Source organism: Zeugodacus cucurbitae, chromosome 5 (assembly GCF_028554725.1).
Source record: "Zeugodacus cucurbitae isolate PBARC_wt_2022May chromosome 5, idZeuCucr1.2, whole genome shotgun sequence".
Lineage (NCBI taxonomy): Eukaryota > Metazoa > Arthropoda > Insecta > Diptera > Tephritidae > Zeugodacus > Zeugodacus cucurbitae.
Window position 1 is genome coordinate 10633326 of NC_071670.1, and position 25487 is coordinate 10658812.

At 35.6% G+C, this 25487-nt stretch overlaps 4 protein-coding genes across 4 annotated transcripts in view; 1 reads left to right on the forward strand and 3 right to left on the reverse strand.

Moving 5' to 3' along the window:
* The window catches only part of LOC128922203 (kelch-like protein 3), a 386371-nt gene that overhangs the window by 61340 nt on the left and 299544 nt on the right, over positions 1 to 25487 (forward strand). The gene's annotated exons all lie outside the window — the stretch shown is intronic.
* Positions 2446 to 7066, reverse strand: LOC105220020 (circadian clock-controlled protein daywake-like). The gene is made up of 4 exons (XM_054230974.1): positions 6928 to 7066; positions 3959 to 4241; positions 3613 to 3861; positions 2446 to 3341 (listed from the first exon to the last, which is right to left on the reverse strand). Exons 1-4 carry the CDS (start codon positions 7064 to 7066, stop codon positions 3140 to 3142), a joined length of 873 nt encoding a protein of 290 aa, XP_054086949.1. The 3' UTR covers positions 2446 to 3139.
* Positions 11635 to 16467, reverse strand: LOC128921933 (uncharacterized). The gene is given in 8 exon segments (XM_054230975.1): positions 11635 to 11639; positions 11703 to 11729; positions 11798 to 12616; positions 12813 to 13457; positions 13460 to 13470; positions 14076 to 14161; positions 14232 to 14857; positions 16202 to 16467. Coding segments are annotated over 8 exon segments (2406 nt in total). The 5' UTR covers positions 16389 to 16467.
* On the reverse strand, positions 18664 to 22182 carry LOC128922206 (kelch-like protein 5). Its single transcript, XM_054231992.1, has 7 exons — positions 22136 to 22182; positions 21492 to 21771; positions 21050 to 21424; positions 19364 to 19680; positions 19098 to 19302; positions 18946 to 19047; positions 18664 to 18881 (listed from the first exon to the last, which is right to left on the reverse strand). The coding sequence occupies exons 2-7, from the start codon at positions 21711 to 21713 to the stop codon at positions 18702 to 18704; spliced, it is 1401 nt and encodes a 466-aa protein (XP_054087967.1). The 5' UTR covers positions 21714 to 21771; positions 22136 to 22182; the 3' UTR covers positions 18664 to 18701.

Here is a 25487-nt window from a genome sequence, read left to right on the forward strand (position 1 = left end):
TTTTGTAGAAAAATTTGTTAGATATTTATTTATTTTTATACTAAGTAAAAATAATTATTTTTTCTTCTCATAATATAAAAAATAAAAAATAAATTTTATTATTTTTAAATGTTGTTATTTTTTAAGTTTTTTCAAATGCTTATTATTAATAAGTTATTTTTAATATTAAAAAACTTTTGTTTTAAATTTTTTTTAAATGAATTTTTGCCAAAATTTCATGACAAAACATTATAAAATAATTATTTAATTTCCAAGAAAATTGTAAAGTGTAATTCCAAAAAGTAGATTTTGCTACCGCACTTGTCCCCTTTAACTAAATATTACCGGCAACACTGCATTTTTCATCATCAAACTTCAAGAACTTTAGCAATATTTGGCGTTTCTTGCTGTCTTATGAATTTTTCTCTCTCGAAATGACAATATTTATAGAACTCCATATTCAGCTTATGCAGAGAGAATCAATAATATGAATTTAGGCGCTTGTTTGCCTCAAGCAAATCTTTGTGTACATGTAGAAGTGTGTTCAAGTACAAGTGCACGCCTTGATAGCACATTATGGTAGTCATCAATTCCAATTACACACACCGTTCGCTGCTTGAGACTCGATAATTTGAAAAGTTATAAAGTTTTGCAGTGTTAAAAGAAACGCACACACACAAACATATGAATACATAAATACTTTGAGTTTGAGCGACAATACAGCTTGGCGACAAATCCTCTTGGAATAAGAGTGTTGATAAATATGTATATATACGTATGTATATACATACGTTCTTTTATTTAAGATTCACAATCTCACAAGAAATGTGCTTTGACAAAAGTTTAATTTGACTTGAAGACTTTTAACGCGTTGTCAATATGTCATGTTTTTCTCTATGATATTGCTCATTTTTAAAGGCAATTGTAAAGTTCTGGGTAGGATAAATAATAATAGAGCATGAAGACTGTAAATTTGTGAATTAGTGTTATTTGTCTAATGTTTTGTTTGTTTCTGATATAACAATTTTGAAGTTTTTTTTTGGTGTGGGATATGTTTTTGTGTATTTAATTTTAGTCGACATTTATCTTAATGAGAATAATCGGAAACCTCAAATCCAATTAGAAAAAATGAAAAACCAGGGCTGTACCCAAAGAAAGCTCCTTAAGATGTTAGGCGTAGTCAGGATTTTCAAAAAATCAATATTTTTTTGAATTTTCTTTATGTGATAAAAGATCACTCGGGCACTGCAACACGCTACTGTAAAACTTTAAATGCGTTTATTTCAAAACTATGTTTTTTGAACTGGTGACAACTGTAACTCGATAACCGCTCAGTAGATTTTATTGAAATTCATACAGCTTTTAGAACAATAAACTCAGGCCTGATTCGAAGCTTATTTTTCAAAAATTTTGATTTGTTGATTTTTTTCCTGAAAATCTTGAAAAATTTCCTGAGGCCGCCATTTTGTTAATTTTTGAAAAAAAAAGCTTCGATCAGGTTTATTATTATCTACTTATAAAAATAATTTTTCCTATCCGATTGATTTTAGATGAATCTTATGTCACCGCAAGGACCTGTTTTCGAAACTGGGTCAACAAAGACAGCTATAATTGTGGAAATTATAATTTTTTTTTTCAAAATTTCGTGATTATAAGTCAAAACATTGTATAATAATGCCATATTATTACTTTTGTAAAATAACATGATTTAATAGCAAAAAAAAAAATTACTGAAAATTCTAATTTTTTCGTGTCTATGACTATCCCTAACGCCTTAAAGCGTTTTAAGGGTTTATAAAGCTTTTAAGCTCTGGTCATCCAGCTAGTTTACTTGGATTCATTAGGACTTAAAAACTACTATCTCCATAAATAATTTATATATTGTATAGCTGTTGTGAAACTTTCTAGGTCTTACCTTTTCTGTCTTTAGATACCAGTTTTAAGTTAAGTCGATCGCAAACCTGGAATTTCGAAGTTTCTGCAAAGCTTTACTTTTCTTTTTGGCTTATACTGAGTATGTAATATATGCGGATTTTGTTGTCGTTGTTGTTTTTTAATGTTTATTAATCAATTCATGTTGCATTATTTAATACTCACGTTGCATGCAATAGTCTGCCACTCAACACTCTCCTTCATGTGTGCATATATGGTGCCCCCATGGTGCCACACAATGTTTTGTCCCAGAACTTCAGCTGCTTGTCGGATTTTAAATGCATTTCTTTGTTGAATATAAAGTGGACAATGGGTGTAGATGACTTGCAATGCAGAGAAGTGGACATGGAAAGTTTTATCCGTTCTACTGTCACTATTCACTTACAATTCATCCACGCTGACCATCATTAATCATTTGGTGGTGCCACATCGGAGCGTTTTATATTATGGAAATACCAAACACATACATAGTTGTAGATATGTGTGTGAAAATTTATTCCATTCTCGGAAATTCCTTTCTTTGCTGTTATTAGATTTTCTCTTTATAGTTGTTCAAACATTTAATAGTCACAAAATATATTAAAAGTCTATTTCCCAATTATTCCAAAAACCGGAGTTGTAATGATGATAACAACTAATCAGATATTATACCTACTGAACTAAGTTGTAATCATAATTAATCAACAAGCCTGTAAAGGTTTACAGCATTCATATTTATAAACCAAAAACTAGTAATAAAATTTACTTACTTGTTATCAATCTATAGTAATCATTACTTTAAAGGTGACTTTAATATCAGTCAGAAATAATTATCTGATCACGATTAATTTAATCAAATGCAAGTAGTAATTACACTACATACTAATCAACAACGCTTAATATGCACTACTTGGTAATCATTGTTGTATAATCAATTATCGGATAAAATCTTAAGTAAAATTGATGTAAGGAAATGTTTCTAGTTGCTGGTTCATACCAATTGTTATAAAAAAACAGTAATAATTATTTTGCAATAATTAAAATAATTACTTAAGCATTGTTTCTCTTATCGTCTTGCAATTAATTTCCAATCGATACAACATTTGTGTCAAACTATCTCCTGATTGACTACATAGTTATTTCCTTCACTTGTGGTGAATATGCTCAAACTTCTCAACACTGTTATGCTTTAACTACAACAACAATTAAATTTAAAAATGACTAACTTTTTTTATTCGAACTCTCTCACTTAATCTGCTAAAAAATAATCTTCATACGGTATATCTTTGAAGAATTTCAGCAGCAATTCCTTCACTTTATTTCCTAATGCCTCGTTGATAATTGGCGTTAGATCATCACTGAGTAAACGCCAGTTGTAGTTCATTACCTGGAGCATGCTCTCAGAGAGCGTTTTGTCGCCATTGAAGAGATTTGTCATATCGATGTGAACGCTAGTAAAGTGAGAGAGATAAGAAATACGGTATAAAATTTTATAAGTTGGCTAGATTTGCTGTAATTCATGCTAAGATAGAAAGAGAGTAATCTAGAGAGAATGAGAAAGAGAAGAACTAAATGCTAGTCTTCATTGCTTTAGGTTAAGGAATAGGTAACAGGATCAAAGCTTTAACTTACTGTAATACATATTTTCATAATCTATAAAATAATAGTGATCCAATCGTTATAGGAAATTAATAAAGTACGATACAAGCAAAGTTAACATACTTATCCATTTGAGTTTCAAGTTTAATAGTATCCCCAGACAAAAAATGGTTGCCATCACGCTCCTCCACTTTGAGTGTGGTCGAAAAGCGGGTTTTTAAATTGTCCAACACCATCGTGAGTTCACCTTCACCTCTAATTGGCAACACAAGTATATTCCCATTGATCTTATATTTCGACTTGATGGTGATGCGTGGATTGATATTTTGCGAGACAAGTTTCATTGGTTTGCTGAGATCTTTGCTGAAGCCTCTAAAGGTGTAGAAAATTTAAAGTTTATATATTTTTAAAAGAATATTAGATTTTTCCATAAAAATTGAATTATATGCACTTCTCTCTCCCAACTTACTTGATCGATGTAACGCGCGCCTTCGTATAATTATGTATCTCCACATCGTTCATTATCAAGTCAATTTTTAAAGCACTATTTTTATCACCCAACATTTCAATCTTATCCAACTTCAACGGCTCCAAAGCTGGTATATCATTTTCGGGCACACCTGTGGCAGCTTTTTCAAACAACTTGTGGGCCTGCTCGATCATGCATTTCTCGTCGGCAAAGTGACATCTTGTAATGGGTTCCACTGGAGAAATAAAGCGAATACTAGTGTGGTTATTTAAATATCGAAGGTCTATATCGATGTAAGATGACTTTTAATAAAATAACATCGAAAAGAAGATCACTTTTGATGCAAATATTTCAGAATTTAAAAAAATACGTATATATAGTAGATATGATATATAGTCTATATAATGTCTGTTTAATTAGCAATATGAAGAAATGAGACACCACATAAATATATATTTTTGCTACAGTCTTCTTTTATAGAGTGTACGGCGAAGAACACCTCATCTGCTTCGATTTTCTGCGGTCTTAGGGTTCCGTACCTCAAATTACACGTGATCTGAAGTTCGAGCTTAAGTGATATTCGTATTTCTGTGGTTTTCTCTTAAAATGAATAGCAGCTCAATGTACATATGTTTAAAAACTGTCTTCTTTTCTCAACCCCTTAAAGCAAGAGATATCTCTCTCTATGCCATATAGACTCCTTTTCCTCTTCGGCATCACGAAGACTACTTCCGACGGAGTCATTTCCCCTGACCTTTTCTAAAACCAATATTGTCTGAACTCCACTCAAAAGAATCCGCTTTGGTTAAGTCACTGTCTGTATCTTGGGTGGTAGAGAACGGTCGAACCGTGAGTCTAGGAACCCGCAGATGATATCTATTTACATATTCATTCTCTTCTCTATTTCTGATTCTGTACAATTCCACAAAATATTTTCCTCCAAAACCGTTACTTACGAAATTCAAACGCACCACTGTATAGAAAGCACCGCCGATAAGATCAACCAAACCTGCTTTTGGTTTGATTCGTAAATGGTATTTAGATCCATGTTTTACACTGTTATGACGTTTAATGCGTTGATATAGATTTCAAGTGTTGTATATATTACATTATTTATTTTTATTGTGTTTTTTTTTTTTCTCTCAATGAGTTTACAGTTATAAGAGCGTCAATAAATATAGGTGGTCCAGAGAATAACTACCACACAAAGTATTTAATTACTTCATGCATATTCCAAATAATACCTCAACATAGTTGAAGCCATAACCGCTACAGAGAAAAGAGAGTAATTCAAGCCGGTCCATTTTTTTATCGCAAATTATTGCTGTTTGAGTAATTCATTCTATTTCCAGTATTTACTATTCGTTAAGTAATTAGTTTGTAATACGTAATCTGCTTGTAATGCGTCACAAATGTCTGCCAGTAGTTAAATTGCTGGCTGTAATAATAAGTCTGTGCCATTGTTGACATTTATATGTAAATTGAAATGCATTTAAGTGCGTTATTAGTAGACCGGAAAGAGAAAACATATACCAATACATAATAAAGAACTATGGGTCAGTCAAACCGGTTTATATATGACGCATTTATCAAATGAAGTGAATATAATTACTCAAGGCATTATCCAAAAAATAATCAAAGCTCTGAAAGTTTGAATAGAAAATTAATTAATAGATGAAGCAATTTCAACAAGATTAGAAACTCAAATTCAAGTTTGAGATTAAGCATGAAGTGCCAAGGACATATGTAAGTAATTATAAATCGGAGGTCAAACGTAAAAGCTCGAATATGGTACCACAAAATAAGAGATGAAAGGAATGTAAATGTCCAAGTACAATTCAAAATTAATCAAACTATTTGAAATTTAAAAAATTAAAAAAAAAAAACAGAACAAAAAGTTCAAAACTGAGAGACCATAGATCAATAACAAAACAGCAATGTTCGAAACAAAATATTCAATATCAAACGAAATTAAAGTATATAAGGAAGATCATGAAATCAGAGCTCATATGAAAAGGCTCGAATATCATACTACAAAATTAGAAACAAAATAAATTCCAAGAAAGGTCCGAATAATAAAGATAAGATCAGTAATGTGAAACCAACAGGCTAAAGTTAAAAAAAAAATAATTATTTCCATTACATATTAGTTATGTGCAATATTACAATTACCAAGAGTCTAAACAGCAGTGAATGTGATCTAACGCCAATCGGAAACATCGAATCATTTCAAATGTGTATGTATTTAATGCAGATCTTATTCTCTCTTTTCCCACTTTCTCCAACATAACATACTTTATATTTAGTTAATGAGTTTCTAGTATCATTTCCGAATTGAAATGATCGAAGACACATCATAATTTACTCAAAATAACAACATACAGGTTCTCTTAATCATTTTAGTCAAGTGATTAAAAATTCACGAACTCGTTAGTATTCAAACCTCAAAATCAAGCTATTTTTTCTTCCTGAAAGTACTCCATGGACTATAAATTACTTTTCATTCCTGATATTTTTCAAAGTGAAAGATATTACAACTAGCATTAGAGACCGAAATGTACGGAGGTTTGATCCCGAGAGTTGTGAATGAACAGCGATTTTGTGTAAAGATCTGTTTTTCAGAACCACTGGTTCCGACTATAACTTATATTAATCAAGTATGTAGCACAAAACCTTGACATAAAACCTTCCATTAATTGAAAAATATTTCGAGCTTATAAGATTGTCCCAGGTGCGTTTTAAGCCACCTTTTTTTACATTTTTATAAACAAGCTTATCATTTGATCTGTTCCGTGACGTAGTCACAGCGGCCTCTTTTTCTTCATTTTGCATCCAACTAAAACTGAACTCACTCAACTTATTGCATATATTTCATTCGGTAGGATATCAAGGATATCAATGTTAATAGTCTTTCGTTGAGTTGTCGACTTGTTTTCCTTCCGGTAACTGTTCAACTTGGTCCAGCCTACTTGTGAGTGTACTACACTGCTTATATTTATATTCCAATTTATCGTTCACACAAAGCAGTTCAAGCTGCTGCTGTTCGTTCCAACGCTTATTATTTATTGCCAAATATAAAATATACGGATACTTATGTGCTTTCGGCATGTTTAGGATACAAAAGAAGTTTAGGAAAAGAAGAGGAAGCCTAATCTGCTGTGAAGGGTATATGTATGTGTGTAAGTGTTGGTATAGGTGTGTTTTTGATGATGCCACTTCTGTTGGGATATTGTGTGGTGGCCCTTGACTGTGTCAAACAATTTATTCAGATATCTCTTTGTAGGTTTTTAGGTTTTTTTTTTATTTTCGTTTTGCTTTGTTTTAGTAACCAACTGATTGTTTTGTGTATTCAGCATGAATATCATCAGAGAATATGTCAATATTTTGTTATAAGAATAGGTGGAAAAAATGACAACAAAAATAATATTTACGTGCTTATATTAGGATGGTACTAAATTTAGTATGTGAAAAGTTGTCTTCAGTATTAGCTTCTAACTTGATAATATCAAATCAATTCTACAAGATTGCGTGTCATAAGGATGAAAAGTTGGCATTACCCTAATATTACAACAAAAAATATTTTTTGCATCCAGTATTTATAATCTTAGAACGCAGTAAAACAACTAACAGACCAAATTGTAGGCCATATTAAATACTGTTAAGACAATATGAATTTGGAAACCTTCTAACTAATCGGAACCGGTCGTTTAATGGGATTTAGAACTTACATGTGATTACAATGAAATAAAAGTAGGCAATTCGGCTTACAAAAACTGATCTAGAATATTTATCTTTAGGTTTTCAGTTCACCCTAATAAAGAAATGTAATAGCTTAATCAAAGTTTAAGGATCGCCCTAATGTATACAGTTTTGTATATATCCATTCACATTTCTATGACTTTGTAAGAATCAACATTTAGTAGAACTTCTCCAAAAAACTTTTTACACCTTAGAACCACCCTAATATTTATTTACACAAATATATTTACATACTCATATGTACAAATATATTTGTTGCTGTCGTACGGAGAAAGATATCACCAGATTGCTTGATATATTCATAATTTTTTCTCTTCCCTGTTTTTGCTCCTTCTTCCTGTCTACACACAACTTCAATTGATTTATTATGTATTTGTAAGTGTGTTTGTGTTTTGTTGTTGTTGTTACTGAGTGCCCATTCATTTTGGTTTATAGAATTTTCGCAAATTCATGCAATGAAATTTCCTTAACTTGAGATATTCCCACTGCTAAGCGCCCAACAACACACTACACATTCATATCTCTGAAGTGGAGCCTCACACAAGCAAACACACATGCACCTACGATGACCGACCGTCCGACCTATTGATCGCATTGAAGTGATGGAACACTTGATTCAATTTATGTATTCTAAGCGTTGATGGCATAACTTTGTTATGCTGTTTTGTTGTTGCCCATATTGTTTGCTATTATTAGTTTTATAGTCACCTACTTTTGTGTATTGACAGGAGATTTAACCATCGTTTATCGTATCGAAAACAGACCCATGAGTGATCATACTTCAATGAGATATTTATTAGCGTTAAACTATCGAAATGACCCAACTGCTAGACAACTAATACATGAGGCTTATAGATGCGTTTGACCAGAAAATAGCATTGTTGCCTGCTATGCGGTGTGTAAATAGCTTATGATGGGTGGCTGTCAGGCATATATTAGTTTGTGAAAGCTAAATTGGGTGTGAATTATTTAAGCATTCGTATTAGAAATGACAATTTATAACCAAATATTGGTTGGAGAGTTCTGACAAAGTTTGTGGAAAAGCAACAATTTTTGTGAAAACTTTTGTTGTAGCTTTCATAATTATTTGTGTTGACAGGGCGACTGAAGTAGTTTAGTGTCTTGAGTGCGTGTTTGAAGCTCGGTAGATCGTAAATCAGATTATGATAGCGAAACCTCCCTACCGACTACATTTTCGACTTGATAAAGTCCCTCATAAAAGCAATCAAGGTTATTGGAATCAAGCACAAGAGTTTAGGATCGACTACTTCTTGGATATTCATATAGATACCCAGAAAATACCACTAAATATTAATCTACGCTCTCCTAAGACGAAAGACTCAGTTGCTCTGTTTTACAAAAATCGGATCTTGGAGACTGCAATTTCCCGCGCTCCAAAAATTGTTGACTCCTTGACAGTCAGAAGGAAATAAGCAAAAGAAGAGATTATGTAATGGAAGCATACATACCGTCCATCAAAGATGATGGCTCGTCGTCAGTCCTGAAATACTATTTAGACATTCTGTGCATGAAGTAACTAAAAAATATTATTTGTCCGTAGATCCAAACGTGGAGTTGTTCTATGGGAAGTAATTTCCATAAATAGTTTGAATAGTGCTGCCAAATTGACAGTCTTTAGTAAGATAAAAATCCGGATTATTTACATCTACGTACGAATATGACCCGAATATAGTATAGTCAGAAAGTCAGATATTATTTGCTTCTGCATATGTCATGGTCTTCGTACCCGTCTCAATTTTGTTCTATTACTTTTTCTGGTTTCATTAGCTTTAGATTTTTAAACAAGGACCAGGTATCATCAATCAACTGGATTATGTGTGGCTTACCTTTGCAGAGATCTCAATGTAATGAAAGCGATTTAAGTATGTCTAGAAGTCATTCCGGTCAACAGTCTTTGTTCAAAATTGTTGATTCACTAATCTGTCATCTAGTGTCCCAGAGTTTTTATTCTCTTTAAAAGACGGAGCTAACTTCGTCTCCTTAAAAACATTCTACTAGATGTTGACAACGATGGTGTGAGTAACTTTCGGAGATCTGCGGTCTTAGTATTGCTATTAGAAGAAGTCGGGTGCTTGCCTTCCTTTGAAACAACCCACTAAAATGTAAAATGATAATAAAATGAAAATTCACTCAGAAACCCGGAAACAACTCAATAATTTGCAGAATTTCAACTCTCTAGATAATAAAAAATTCTATCGATGAAAATATTGTTCGTTCTTAGTTATGATATTTATTTCTAAGTTCGATTTCCTGTTGGTTGTTTATGATTTGGTTCTTCCTAAGGCTTCTCATATTGTTCAACACATACTCACACACCCAAACATTAAATAATAATACTTTTAATATCATTTTTTTTTTATCTTTTTGTGTACCGTTATAAATATCCGAGAAAACTCGTATTTGACTCGAATTTCCAATGAAAAATACAATAAATTGATTTAGTCTTCAAACAAACATTGTGATGGAGTCGCAGCCGTAGTTTATGTGCCTAATATTCACCGACACGGTATCCAAGGATGTAAGCTAAATATACTATTATGTGTGAGTTACACAAATTTCTGGCATATCATTTCCATATGTGTGGCAAAAAAGATGAAAATCATTGCTTTGTCATTCATTTTGTGGTCTTTCTTCCTATTTGTGTTGTTGTAGCCTTTTTTCTTGCTGTTATCCCATTCATTGATGGGGTAAATTGAAAGGTCTCTTATATGGCACGCACCTTTTGAAGATTTATTTATGCGTTTTGTTGTGTTGCTGTTGTTGCTGACGCCTTAAAGTGGAAAATTTACTCTCGTCGCTAAGGCTTCTGAAGTCAGACGGTGATGTAATGAGATATTTATAACCAAATATGGCTGGATGTGTGTTTGATTGGGATGAATTATAGGTGGCAAGTGCGTTAGGAAAATATATAATTTAATAAATTGGATAAAATATGTTTTTTCCAGAGTTTGAGTGAAAAATTTGCTCTCAGCAGCTTTAGAGAGAATCGAGAGATTTGTAATATGAATACACAGTTGAGCAGTTGAGTCTCTTCTGACGGTTTCGTCTGAAGAATTAATCGAAAGAATGAGTAATAGTTTTTATTACAGATTGGTTACCATTTCTGTTTATATCTCAGGAATATCTCTCTCGGCTTCCACTTTGGAAATTAAAATCATCAATCATTAATTAATCATCTTTCATATCCGATTTCAAAACATTCGAACGGCTCTAAATTATAGCTCCCATCTGATTGACATTATCAAATATCATATCTTCAACGTTCCTCCCAAAAGTCTTTTCAATAAATATTGGCTATAGTTACGCTCCAGTCTGATCCGACTTTGTAGTACTCATTTACATATATTGAAGATTCGGCTGATCGGTTGGTCAGAGATGCCCTAGGTTGTCCGTGCACCAAGATTCATCGTAGATCGAAACATAAAATTTTCTTCAAAGTACTGAGACTTCTTCAAACCAAAACGGTTGTTTGTTAATAAGGAAACCAGCGCCTTAAAGTTTTTATTGACTTGGACACTTGGAACTTGGAGTTTATCGCCGGAGACAAAATCTTTGAATAATATGTAATGAAAAATCTTAAGAAAATGGCCCTTTGAGTTTCGTTAATTGTCTTCATAGACTAATTCATCCATAAGCGAGCTTATCAAAAAAGAGTTCAGAGTCATTGCGCTTCAAAACTGGTTTATCTACATAGATGATCATGAATATTGGTGTCGAAAAACTTCGCTCAGGGTTCGTGAAGGAAATAATAAACAATGAATTATATTACGAAGTTTTTTCATTCATTTATTAAGTTTATAACTTCTTCGATAATCGATAGTTTTAATTGCTTTTCGAAGGCATTTTTGTTCTAAAGAAGAATCACTTTTATATAATCTGCAATATCTTCAAAGCGGTTACCCTGTTTATATAGTAAATTATTATCGTTAGAAAATCATTCGTAAAGGATAACAAAACTACTTACTTCCTGATTGCTGTCCCTCGAGCGCTCCTGAAAATATAAAAATAGAGCGATCTCAACTAAAAAGGTCTTCCATGAAAAATTATTACAACTCACACTGCACGTTTCGCTGGACTCGACCATCAAGTTAAGCATATATAATCTGAACGGCAGTTGATCCTTAGTGCGCTTGTGCTTCAGTACTTCGACTAGATCATAGGGCACCACATCCGAGAACCCAACACACTGCTTTAATCTAACCTCGTTTAGTTTGCGACATCTACCGACGATGTAAATTACGTCGTCGTAGCAGTAGAAAAACCTCGCTAAGTACAAATACTCCAAGTTCACAAGCTGTCCAACGGCTTGTGAGAAATTCGTTGGTATGCAAAAACCATCCAGCCCGGCTTTCTTCGCAATAATGCTGAGGTGCGTTAGGTGTCGCAGGTGGTGCAAGTAATTGAGATTTCTACACAAAACTTCAGCATCGAGTGTCAGCTTTGTGATGTTAGTACGCGCGATGAGCGTGCGAAAAAAGCGTGGTATTAAACGTGATTGGATATCTTCAGCACATGCGCAGTGTGGCGAGTGAATTTGTAAGTTCTGATCTTGAACCCTTAACAGTTCGTCACGCATACAAATCGCACAAGCATTTGTATTGAAATTTCGCACTTCAATATCCTTTAATGCTTGCAGCGTTTGTAATGCCGTAATGGTATGTTCTAGCTTCCAGTCGATTTTGAGTGTAACGAGCGTTTCACAACTCAACCACATGAGATTCGTGAGGTGCATAGATACATCACTGAATGTACTGTGACGCAAGTCAAGTGACCGTAGTGATAAAGAGCTCAGGATGTCTGCTAAGTAGTAGTGGCTCACATTCTCACAGTAACTCAGTTGGAGCTCCTCGATGCTGCTGAGCTCGGCGATATGTTTGCCTGAAAAAGGAAAGTTTTAATTAGAATATAAAGTGAGGTTAGGAAGCTTCAAAATTTAGAAAATTTCGATATCTTGTATTGTATTCTTACTCAAGCTGGACAACTTGTCCTAGAATACCAGACTCAGTTGGATAGTCTCAAAAATATAATTCGACGAAACTTTGCGGAATAGGATCTCAACGTTGTAATAACTTACCTGTTACTTTTGAGTTTCGGACAATAGAGAGATTTTTCAGATGTGTTAGATTAGCTAGGAACTCCACGCCCTCATCACACAAAATACTGCCAATCACAGAGAACTTCGTGATATTTTGGAAGACTGTGCTGTCTTTAAAACGTGGTATTCTAAACATTGCTATCTCCAAAGGGCTTTCGAGTGCGGCATCCATTAGGTGAACTGTTCCGACATTCGGAAAAAGTATCGCTATGCTTTGCCACAGTCGAAAAGCATTCGCACCCAATATTTCCAAATCGCTGATATTATTATATTGCTTATCCCTAGGAAACTTCTCTTCATCGATAAAGCAATTTAGCAGCCTTAAGCGCTTCAGTTTTGGAAAATCATCAAGTATCGTGTCAAAGACGATTACACGATTAATGAGCACCATTTTTGTAGCATTTTCACAGCATAGCTTGTTGAAAAAGTCTTTCCTTTCAGACGTAATCTCCAAGTAAGCATCATAGATGTCATTGTGTACGATTTTCGCTTTGCGACAAGCGATTATTTTTAGATGTCGCTCCTCTTCGATAGCTGCGTTTTCGAAATCTTCACAAACGGTGGCGAATCGCTGTGCAACCGGTTGATTTACGAGCTTCTTGTAGATTTCGAAGAGTACGTAGAGGGTATGATGAGGCTGAAAGCAGAGAAAAATGTAGTATATATGTATTTTGAATCTCGAAAGGCATTCCTATAGTTAAGAGTGTTTTCAAGAGGACAAATTGTTTACAACTGGAACGTAGATTTTCAAAGTCTTTGTTCAATAGTTCTAAAAGAGAATATGATTTTTTTTTAACGAAAATTTTGTCTGAAATTGGTCAAAGCATCTTATCTTAGGAAACAGGTCGAAAATTATTTGACCTCTCAGTTGAGGTAACATCCGCTACTCAGGTTCTTGACGGAAATTTGAAAACGTATCTGGGGGCTCCAAATGTTTCCTCTGAATGGTAACCGGACCGCAATCTACGAATTGTTACAAGTTAGTATTCAGGGGCTCAGGATCAAATCTTGGAGATCGGACCGACGTAGGTCTTATAGGGTGCATAAGATTGATCTACAAGAGATCCTATCTTGAGAAACAAATTTCAAAGAACTCAATATTAAGTAGTAAAATTGTTGGGAACTCGAATTTGTGGCAGTTCTCGGTTCCGAACTTTGGTTTGAATTTTATTTGTATTCCATTTCAAGCGACTGCTCGTGAATTCAAGTCTCACACAATTAAAAAATCATTTATGTACTCACTCATTTCTGTAGCTAGTCGTTGGATGTTTGCACTCGAAGAATAATATTAAGCTCAAAGCGGATTCAGCTTTCGCATATAGAGGGTGCTTGGGTGGATTAAAAAATAATAAATAATATTAGAAAGACTCCATATTTTTGTAGGAACTCGGGACTTACCTCTTGTATATCATCTGTAATGCCAGCACAGCCACACATCTCCAGATTGAGGCGGGCCTTTAGTGGTTCATCTTTATCACGTTCGCGCAAGAACTCAGCTGTGCTGAATATGAAATTCTTCGTTACGCCATCACAATAATCCAAAGTTATTTTTGACAAGTTCGCGCAACTTTTTATCAAGTTTAACAAATCAACGTCTGTAACATTGTTGACGTGCTCCAGATAGAGCGTGTCCAAGTTTTGTAAGTTATGCAATCTGTTTAAATATTGACCGCGTTCGTTTATAATATCGGACAGCACCAGTAGCAATGTTTCGAAGCTTTGTGGGTTTTCTTTTGCGCTTGTGAGTTGTATAGTTTGACTGCTAACGTTTTCAAGCTTTAGATTGTTCAACGCCTTCAGTTTTCCTAGCAGCTTTTGCCAATCCACTTTCGGTTGCCAGTTGAGCGTGAGACTTTCTAACGTCGGAAAGTCATAGTTCGCGAAGTGTTCCTGGTAGTCAATAGGACAGCCTGATATATCTAGAATTTTCAGCATGCAAGTACTGAAGCTGTACTTTATTTCATGCCAACTCGTGCAGTCCTTAAGGTACAGCGTTGTAGGGGTCAGTAGGAATTTAATGGATGCTAAAAGTAGAAGATTTGATTTAACTTTTAGATCACTTAATTCTGTGTTATTTGTAGTAGGCTAAAAGATTCTAAGTAGACTGGGGTAATATACACTATTTGAATTAGTCTTCTCAGTTATTCAGGACTCGACGTTGGGTAATATTACTAGGTGTTTCGATTCTTTTTTGTAAATGAATTCGCAGAGTTAAATCAAGGATCGCTGGATTTTTCTGCATCGATGTTAACCCTCAGCAATTGGTCTAACGGGTTTCAATGTAGTCGTATGTCGGTTTATGATGAGACTTCCTCAAGAACCCCGCTCTTACCACGCAGTATAACGCGACAAAAGTACACCAGCTTATATTGACAGACGCCCGGTTGAAGGAGCGCGAGATAACTTAGACTACCGGAATTTCGAAAGCCCAAGTAGGTTTCACTACAGTCGGATTTATGTATTTGGAGCGGATCTGGATTTTTATGCAGTCAAGGGCTCGGTAGCATACTTTAAAATTATTTGGAGGAATGCTTTTTGACGCTCCAGCAGCAACAACAACCGCTTGGGTCATAAGTTGCATTGAGTATTAGGCACGAGAAAGCCGTTGGCACGGTTAATCTCGCGTTTGCTCACTTTGATCGACAATCGTAACCTTGATACTACTCTAGAGAAGTGTCTGCCACTGTATAAATGCCATTCGAAAGAGTTTCTGATTGGTTTCGTGGCCGCTACTTAAACATGGTTCCACATGACCGAGGAACTATCGAAGTAGTAGACGGCTGATCTGCTCTGAAAAATGCTAAGACTGTTCTACTTGCCGGAGAGGTGATGGCTACCGTTTTCTGAGTAATATAAGGTGTGATCTGCTTCATTTTATAACGGTCACATAACTGTCACAGGGCTCTATCATGAATTAGAGTAATCGGCCTCATGTAAATGGGATGCTAATTAAACAAATAATGAAAATTGTGCACCTATTTCTCCTCACCACATTCATGTAACATCAAATACCGGCATTTTTACCGCCAATAATTAACAACAACAGTATCATAACAACCAACAATTAAAATTGTTAATATCAACAAATAATGCAAATAAGCAAAAACAAAAGCAATAATAAGCCTCTCATAATTATCTCGGCAATAACAGCAAAGTCACCGCTAGCAATGAATCTTGTAAATGCAATTAAATGCAAATCAAACTAAATGAATTAAATTTATTGCTGTTGCTGTTACACAGAGCATGCGCAATCAGCATATGCGCTAATAATACAAGTTTTTTTTTGTCTAGTGCGCGGCCGAGACAAGCAGTCAGCATTATAATTACTTCATTATACGTCACACCTCACATTCATTAGAATTTCCTACCTATTTTCTCATTATATGACAAATCCAAATACGTTGCATAAGCAAAATGTTGCGTTATCACATCAATATCACTTTGTTCTAATTCACAGTTGCTTAATATAATGGTTTCCCTCTCATTTGATTCGCCGGAATGCAAATCACTCTTCGCTAAAATCGGTTTATTTTCACTTTTCCAACAACGCTCCATTTTTTTGTTTTTAATAACTGTTTAATACAAATTGTATACAAAAATGCATCCGAGCATTGCAATCCGTTAAGTTCAAGTGTTCGTCGGCGACTAATAAATATAATACTTTTGTAATGTAAAATACTCAAAAACCTGTTTTAGACTCTAGCATTAAGAGCTTTAAGTTTGTCTCTTATGCCGAGCGCAAGCTAAGTACAAACTTAGATAATGAAGACAACAATTGAGCTTTCATTGAATAAAATTTACTCCTTTCCTTAGCGTAGTTTTTTGCGAACCCACTCTCCATTTGTATCGCCCTCTTCTTATCTCTCGTGATAGTTAAGTGCTGTGCTTTAAAATGGACTAGGCAGAATTTATGGTTACTCTTTAAATAGGCAAGATGAACACAATAAATGTTAGATTGGTCAAACTTTTTAATCACAGACTCATAAATTTATAGATTTTCTGATTAAGAGAGAATGTTCATTGCTTTAGTCTTTCAATCGAGGATGAAAATGCAATAGACTCCGTTGTCAGAACAGATAATTTTGAATAACTCTATCCTGAAAAAGAATTACTATCAAATCGCAGCCAGTTAGAGTAATATTGATAGATAATTCGGTCCATTGAGGTCTACAATCCGAAAATAGAAATATACCAGCATATCCTTATCTTACAGTGAGACTAAATTGATGTACATTAACAGTATTTCAGGCTAAATAATTAAACCTGTACTAACCTTTCAGTTAAGTCATAACTACTCTCTTCCACTTAATTCCGATAATTCTTCTTCTTAAATGGACTAATCAGTATGGCAACTTTTTGTTAATAAAATGTGGCTAATAACTTCTTGGTTTTGTAAGTATAATGTTGTCAAATCTCTTCTCCTTATTTGCGAAGATCTCGGACAGCCATTTTTCACAAGCCTCTTTTGAGTTCAACTTTACACTACCATAGGCGTTCGCCATGGACAGGAACAGGTGGTAATCACTTGGCGCTATGTCCGGGCTATATGGTGGATGCGATAAAACTACCCATCCGGGCCTCCGGTAGCTTCTGACGAGTCGTCAACGTAGTGTGTTGTCCTGGTGGAACACTACACCCTTCCTGTTGGCCTATTCTGGACGCTTCTGGTCGATCGCCTGCTTCAAGCGGTCCAGTTGTTCGCAGTATATAGTAGAATTAAGCGTCTGGCCATATGGGAGCAGCTCATAGTGGATGATTCCCTTTCAATCCCAGAAAACACAAAGCCACTGTTTGGGACAATTCACCGGCCTTTGAACAGTACCGTTTTCGCCTGATACTGTCGTGTGTGCTCCATTTTTCGTCGCCAGGGTCGAGTTTGCTCCCTTCCGGCAGCATAACGCAGGCGTTGATTCGGTCCAGACGGTGTCTTTGCGTCAAATAATGCTTTTTTGTGTATCCAGCCTTCTGCAGATGGTTTAAAATGGCTTGGTGACTAACTCTCATCTGCTGGGCGAGGTCACGAGATGCCACATGTCGGTCTAACTCGATGTTTTTACCCATGGTGTCGTTTTTACCCGCTCTGAATCGTCGAAACCATTCCTCCGCAGTTCCATGTGATAGAGTGCCATCGCCCAAAACACCATTAATCTCACGGAACGTTTCTCTAGCGGATTTGCCTTTAACGAAGAAAACCTTTAAAATAGCGCGAATTTCGGCGGTAGTGAACTCCATGTTTACACGTCATTAACTGCTGAACGCAATATCAAAACTCATCGTGCAAAGCGTCGTTTCAAAGATGTATATTATTGCCAGATACGAGCTCTAAACATAGCCGCGAAAAAGATAAAAGACAAAAGGGCGGAAGGGCCAGCCCCCTTTCATCTCATCTCTTTTATGCAGTTTCCAAAAAGTTATTGTTGATCCATAGGAAATATTAAGGCTATATTCTCCATATCGTCGAAGAATAGAGTAAACGAAATACATCTCTAAAAAATCATGAAGTTTTAAATAAATCTGGAAACTATTTAAACCATTCAATGGCAAGAAACAAATAAATGTCTCTCTCTTTGTAGTCAAGTATCTTTCTCCCATTAATTATTCTAAATAGATTATTGTTTAATGCTTTGGATTTGTAATAAGCTAATTATTGTTTGATGAATTTGATAAGGCATTTGCTTTAAAAAAGGGTTGCCATATAATTACAAAAGTAATTTTCTTCGGAACTAGAGTATTTATGTGTAATGTATAAGAGTTATTTTCAATTATAAACGCTCTAAAATTTTACTGAGTTGCCACATTAGATTAAATACAGAAAAAATCTTCTTTACATTTATCACTTTTATTTTTCATGCTCTAAGTTTTAAACACTCAATGCACATATCGCCCAGCTTCTGGTAACATTTTCTGTTCCAGCCATTTATCATTTTCATCATCGTAGACTTCCACAGTGTCCTTCAGTGCACCATCGCCATAGCCACCTATCGCCCACAGTGTCTGATTCATAGACAAACCACAAATGCTACCTCGTGCCACATTCAGGCAACATATCTATAGAGAAACAATTTATAAGATTTTATAAGCTCTCATTGAACTCAGTAATCACAAAACTCACTGTCGTCCATTTATTAGCGGACAAGCTGTAGCGTTCGACTGTTCTCATTGCGCCATTAAACCAACCACCGATCGCATAAATATGCCCATTATGTACCGCCACCTAAAAATACTCGTTAAAGATGTTAGATTTTATCAACATTTAGCACTCACTCCAGGCCAACCGCGTGCCTCATTCATTTCCGCACATTGTGTCCAAATATTTTTCTTTGGATCGTAACGTTCCACAAACCGTAAATGTGCACGATTAAAGCCACCAATCACATAAAGTTTGCCATCCAAGACTGCAGCACCCGCACCGGCGCGGTGTACGGACATGGTAGCTATAGTCTGCCAACGTCCAGCAATCGTGTCGAACCTAGAAAGATGTGTGAACTGTAGACGGTCTCTTGGTCTTACTCTTTTTCGAAACCACTTACACTTCTACGGTGTTCAAAGCTTGGTATTTTTCATTCTGCCCTCCGCAGACATATATTTTACCATCCAAGCAAGCGACACTCATGTAAACCCGACGCTGCTTCATCGATGGCATTGGCTCCCAAGTTTTTGTACTCAAATTATAGCGATTGACATGATTGCTCGGCTTGGTATTACGTTCTAAGCCGCCAATACAGATGATAATATGATCCAATTGTACTACACAAAAGTTACTGCGCTCCAGTTTTATGTCGGTCCACTTCTGCCATTCATTTAGAGCTTTGCTATAGCGGATAAGACATTTGTCCACGTACCTATGCTGTATTGGGAATATAACGGGTGATTTTTTTGAGGTTAGGATTTTCATGCATTAGTATTTGACAGATCACGTGGGATTTCAGACATGGTGTCAAAGAGAAAGATGCTCAGTATGCTTTGACATTTCATCATGAATAGACTTACTAACGAGCAACGCTTGCAAATCATTGAATTTTATTACCAAAATCAGTGTTCGGTTCGAAATGTGTTTCGCGCTTTACGTCCGATTTATGGTCTACATAATCGACCAAGTGAGCAAACAATTAATGCGATTGTGACCAAGTTTCGCACTCAGTTTACTTTATTGGACATTAAACCAACCACACGAATGCGTACAGTGCGTACAGAAGAGAATATTGCGTCTGTTTCTGAGAGTGTGGCTGAAGACCGTGAAATGTCGATTCGTCGCCGTTCGCAGCAATTGGGTTTGTGTTATTCGACCACATGGAAGATTTTACGCAAAGATCTTGGTGTAAAACCGTATAAAATACAGCTCGTGCAAGAACTGAAGCCGAACGATCTGCCACAACGTCGAATTTTCAGTGAATGGGCCCTAGAAAAGTTGGCAGAAAATCCGCTTTTTTATCGACAAATTTTGTTCAGCGATGAGGCTCATTTCTGGTTGAATGGCTACGTAAATAAGCAAAATTGCCGCATTTGGGGTGAAGAGCAACCAGAAGCCGTTCAAGAACTGCCCATGCATCCCGAAAAATGCACTGTTTGGTGTGGTTTGTACGCTGGTGGAATCATTGGACCGTATTTTTTCAAAGATGCTGTTGGACGCAACGTTACGGTGAATGGCGATCGCTATCGTTCGATGCTAACAAACTTTTTGTTGCCAAAAATGGAAGAACTGAACTTGGTTGACATGTGGTTTCAACAAGATGGCGCTACATGCCACACAGCTCGCGATTCTATGGCCATTTTGAGGGAAAACTTCGGAGAACAATTCATCTCAAGAAATGGACCCGTAAGTTGGCCACCAAGATCATGCGATTTAACGCCTTTAGACTATTTTTTGTGGGGCTACGTCAAGTCTAAAGTCTACAGAAATAAGCCAGCAACTATTCCAGCTTTGGAAGACAACATTTCCGAAGAAATTCGGGCTATTCCGGCCGAAATGCTCGAAAAAGTTGCCCAAAATTGGACTTTCCGAATGGACCACCTAAGACGCAGCCGCGGTCAACATTTAAATGAAATTATCTTCAAAAAGTAAATGTCATGAACCAATCTAACGTTTCAAATAAAGAACCCATGAGATTTTGCAAATTTTATGCGTTTTTTTTTTTAAAAAAGTTATCAAGCTCTTAAAAAATCACCCTTTATATTATGATTATGTCTAAACTCTTCATAAGTCCGTGTTCACTCACCTCTCCTCGGGTTTGTACAATGATCCAGTAGGTTTCTTCTTCGGTTTGTAGCACTTTGCGCGCCTTCGTGTAGCGCATTGTTATGGTATCACGTGCGTAAGGTCGGAGCAACCATTCTACAGCCTTGTTCACGAGTAGCTCACAGCCAGGCAGCGTATTTATATGTGAATATATGAAATCGACATCGAATTGTGTTAGCCGTAGACAGGCAATCAAATCTGGTAAGTGACATCTTCGTGTCTCCTCATCGTATCTATACCAACGTCGGATGGCCCAAAAAATATCCGCTTCCGAGCTTACATTCAAATCATCATGTTCAACAATACGCTGCAAGTGTTCGACGTTGAAGTCCAAGAATTCAGGACTCTTACACACCTGAAATAGTAAATGAGATGGGAGATTGTATAAATATTCTGCAAAGATGTTTTTAATATATAGTTACCTCCATGAAATTTCTGATTTCATAATCTGTAATACGTCGTCGTAAAATATTACACTGTTCCTCATTGTCTAGTAGATCCGCTCTAGCCAAGGTGTAGTCTAAAGAATTAGTTCCTTCTTCTTGTAAACTTTCCTGTTGATTTGTAGTCGGAGATGTTTGAGGTCCTTCACAGTATATACCTGATGTTGCAGAGCTCGAGCAATCGCTGGATGAGCTACTCATCGTTATTGGTGGGGCGTACGGAGTTAATAGTCGATCTTTTGAAGTACATCAAAGATTCCTGAGAAAATATACTAGTTTTTAAAGTATTTGATACATGGAATAGATGCGAGTCTAGCTCAAAAGGTGTCCTGCAATATTTAAATCCAGAAATTAAGATAGTTCCTCAAGAAATTTCCGATTAAGAAAACCAAATCTATGTTTAGATAGTAATCAACAGCTCCTATTGGTGGAATCTTCAATTATCTACACAGTAAAGCAGCGCAGTTTTCACTTATAAGCGTCGAAAGCTTCAGGGGATTTTTTCATGACCGGTTTTATTGTTTTTGTTTTTGCTGTTGTTGTTATTATTTATATCACAATGCACTTGTCTTGGCAGTTGTTCAGTACTTATTAATTAAATCGTGAGAATAATAAGTACTTACACTTTAAAGCGAACACGACTTGACGGATTAACAGGCGAACTCATACTGACTGAACTGATAAATATTGTAGACGGGCTGGTTAAGCATAGAATTTGTTAATTGCTAATAAGATCTCTTTTCTCTAAGATAATAGAGGGTGTTTCATGCGGTGTTTTAATTTTGAGGTTAGTAAAATGAAGCTCAGTATCGGTTCAATGAACAAGGGAGTTGGCTGGAGATTTGGAGTTTTACAGACCTTTTATAGGGGTTTGGATCACAGATCTTTGGTAAACCGAAGAAAATCTTGTTATAAGGTCTCTCCAATTCAATATTTTTTACTCTATTCCCTCATTGTTTTTATGCCTCTCTCTTTTATTCTCTTTATATCTCTCTCTCCTTTACTCTCATTATCCGCTATTCAACTGATTATAATGTTACTTTTCCAATCATTGACGCATATTTCAAAGCTTTCTAATACCTTTGGACGCCACTCAAAAATTATTCAAAGGGCTTGAAATAAAAGCCGTGTGCTTATCAAACTTAGTCTTTCATTTGAAGAAGTTTTGCATTACAGAAAAGTAACATAACAACAACAGCAAAACAATACGTTCTAATATATGCGCTGGCATCCACCCATTTTCTTACTTATTTTCCTTTTGGAGTCTACCACTTTCTGGCGTCTCATAAATAAATATTTACATTTACCTGTTAAGCCATTAGCGTGTGTGTAGCCGACCAGGCGAGACAGGTGAGTGAAAAGAAAATTTGGTTGGGATATGATGAAAGCTCTGCTGGAACTTGAGTGAGTTTCGGTAACCACGGATATGACCATGAGTCAGTGTAAATGAGCGAGTGGTTACCATAAACGATTCGAGAGCAATTGTACTTGTTGAATCTCGTAGCTTTACAAGAACTTCGCAAGGTTTGGCGAGCCAACTCCGAGATCTTCCGATATCTAAGATAATGTGCTATCGGAGGTTCACTTTTTACAGAACTGCTCTCTTTTCTCCATCTGATTGGATATTTTACTGCCATAGTTTTTTTTAGCAAGCCAATATTTCCTTCAAAACGCTAATGTGTCTGCAATTCTCAACCGGTTAATAAAAAATTTTTGGTTAAATGAACTCTACTATAAGATATAGTTCGCCTTGTAACTTATTTTATGGTAAAAGATTACTCGGGTTTTAGGCAAGAGTTCATGTTGAAATGTCTTCAGACCTGATAAAAGCAAGTATGATCAAACAAATTCCTACTGGTATCTTTTCTTAAGTGCTGTTACAACACCTTACGGTCGCCACACTAGTCAAGTCATTTTCAAAACCGGCGAAATTTCCCTATTCCATTGCTTACTTGGCGTCTTCGCGCCTTTTTTTTTCTTGAGTATAAGAGTTTGACGGAAGTTGGAAAGCGATTTCCTTGGTCGTTCCCCACAATTGTTTTTTTTTTAGATGTTTTTATTCTTGTTTCTTCGTTCGTTTGCTCAGTTATGCCGTTCCACGTTCAACGACATCACCATGAGGAAAACTATATCTTCCACCTAACGCGATGAGTGTGAATAGGTGTATAGTCCCTATTCTAAGTGTACTCTTTCTCTAAGTAGTAGTATGTGTCTGTGTGCGTAATTTTCTTGCATAAATTGAATTTATGAACAATTATGCGCAAACGAATGCTTTGGGCTTAAAATGAGCTTTCGGCCGAGATTTTGTAGGCTTTGAAGTAGGCGTCGCGCCGACGGTGGCGTACACCGTAGTGATGGCGTAAGTTTTAATGGGCGTCCAGCTTACACACATTCTTATGAATTTTCATTTATTATAATGCACACGTGGCATTATTATTATTACATTTATCATAAAAGTCACCGGTTGGTGGCTGGCGGCATCTTTCTTTACAGATACATACACTTAGTTACATACTCATATATTCATAACCCCAAATAGTTTTGTTTTCAGGTAAATTTTTGATTTATTAGCAGTCGCATAATTAAGATTTATTAAGGCGTCCAGTAAGTGAGTAGCAGAAGGAAAATATAGTGGACATAATTGGAATATCGTTGCAAATATTAGGGCTGACACAGGTGCGTACTATAACTTGAGCTTGAGTGAAGGAAATATTTGTTCAGAATGTCAAAAAAGAGAGTTTTTGGCACGGTTAGAATAATTACTAGCAGTATATACTATAATTAGAACTGCTAGGTGGGCTTACTACTCTTATCCCATTCTTTCCAAACAGCAATAAAGCAAATTTCATCAAAACATAACAGCAAATATGCATTCCTACATTCCATATTAACTTTCACAAGCATACATTAGAGTTTATTTTATTTGTTTCGAAAATTCCAAAACGTTCCTTACTTACTTATTAGTATTGGTTAGAAAATTTACGTTATTTTCACGAATTACGTTTCATAACGCATAGCCTTAGCCTTATAGTTATGCCTAAATCAGAAGAAAAAAAAATTGTTTTGGTAATATTTGCGAAAAATTCAATAGTTCCTCTTTCACTCAGATATTCACATAAAAAATTAAATTTTTGGCCGGGTTGCTTCGTATTACTTTTCATACATATAGTTGATAATTTATTCAGAATGTTTCGAAAATTCCAAAACGTTCCACATACACATTTATGAAGGTCTGAGTACAGTTTATCATTTTGTTTATTTAAATCCTAGTATTTCGAAATTTCCAAACGTTCCGCCATAGTCTTTTTTACTACAATATTGGTTTGCTTCCGCTATTTACATGTCATTGTAAAATTGCTACAAATGTTATTTATTTATTTATTGTAAAAGTTAGGTGTTTCGAAAATTCCAAACTTTTCTCAATAAAATATTAGTTATAGGTATCATTAGAATGCTACATATATTTAACTTGGACTCGTCCAGAAATATTTTGAGAAACAACCAATATTCATATTGACATATTCGCTGCCAAGAATTCCCGCTTACAAGGAACTGGACCCAAATTTTCTTTGGTCACTTCAACATTTGGAGTTATTTTCATTCAGATCTATACACTCTCCCTTTTGTATAAAATATACCTTTACACCCTGCACCCCTCCTCATCCTTCCAATTAGCCAGGTTACGTTCTCACTCCCATAACCACTCTAAACTCGCCAATTAATCTGTTTGTTGTACACACTGATTTTCTATATAAATCCACCGATCATTAACTAGTGTCAACACCGGTAACAACAAGTGACAAAGCAGGCATTCAACAGAAGGCGTCAACAACATTTATATTATTAGTTGTTTGTCACCAAGCGTGGACAAACCCACAACCACCACTTAAGTGCCCAATAACACTAGGGTGTACCATGTGCCTGTGCCTGTCTATTATTTGTCCATGGCTTTGCATACCTTTTGTGCTGCTGCAA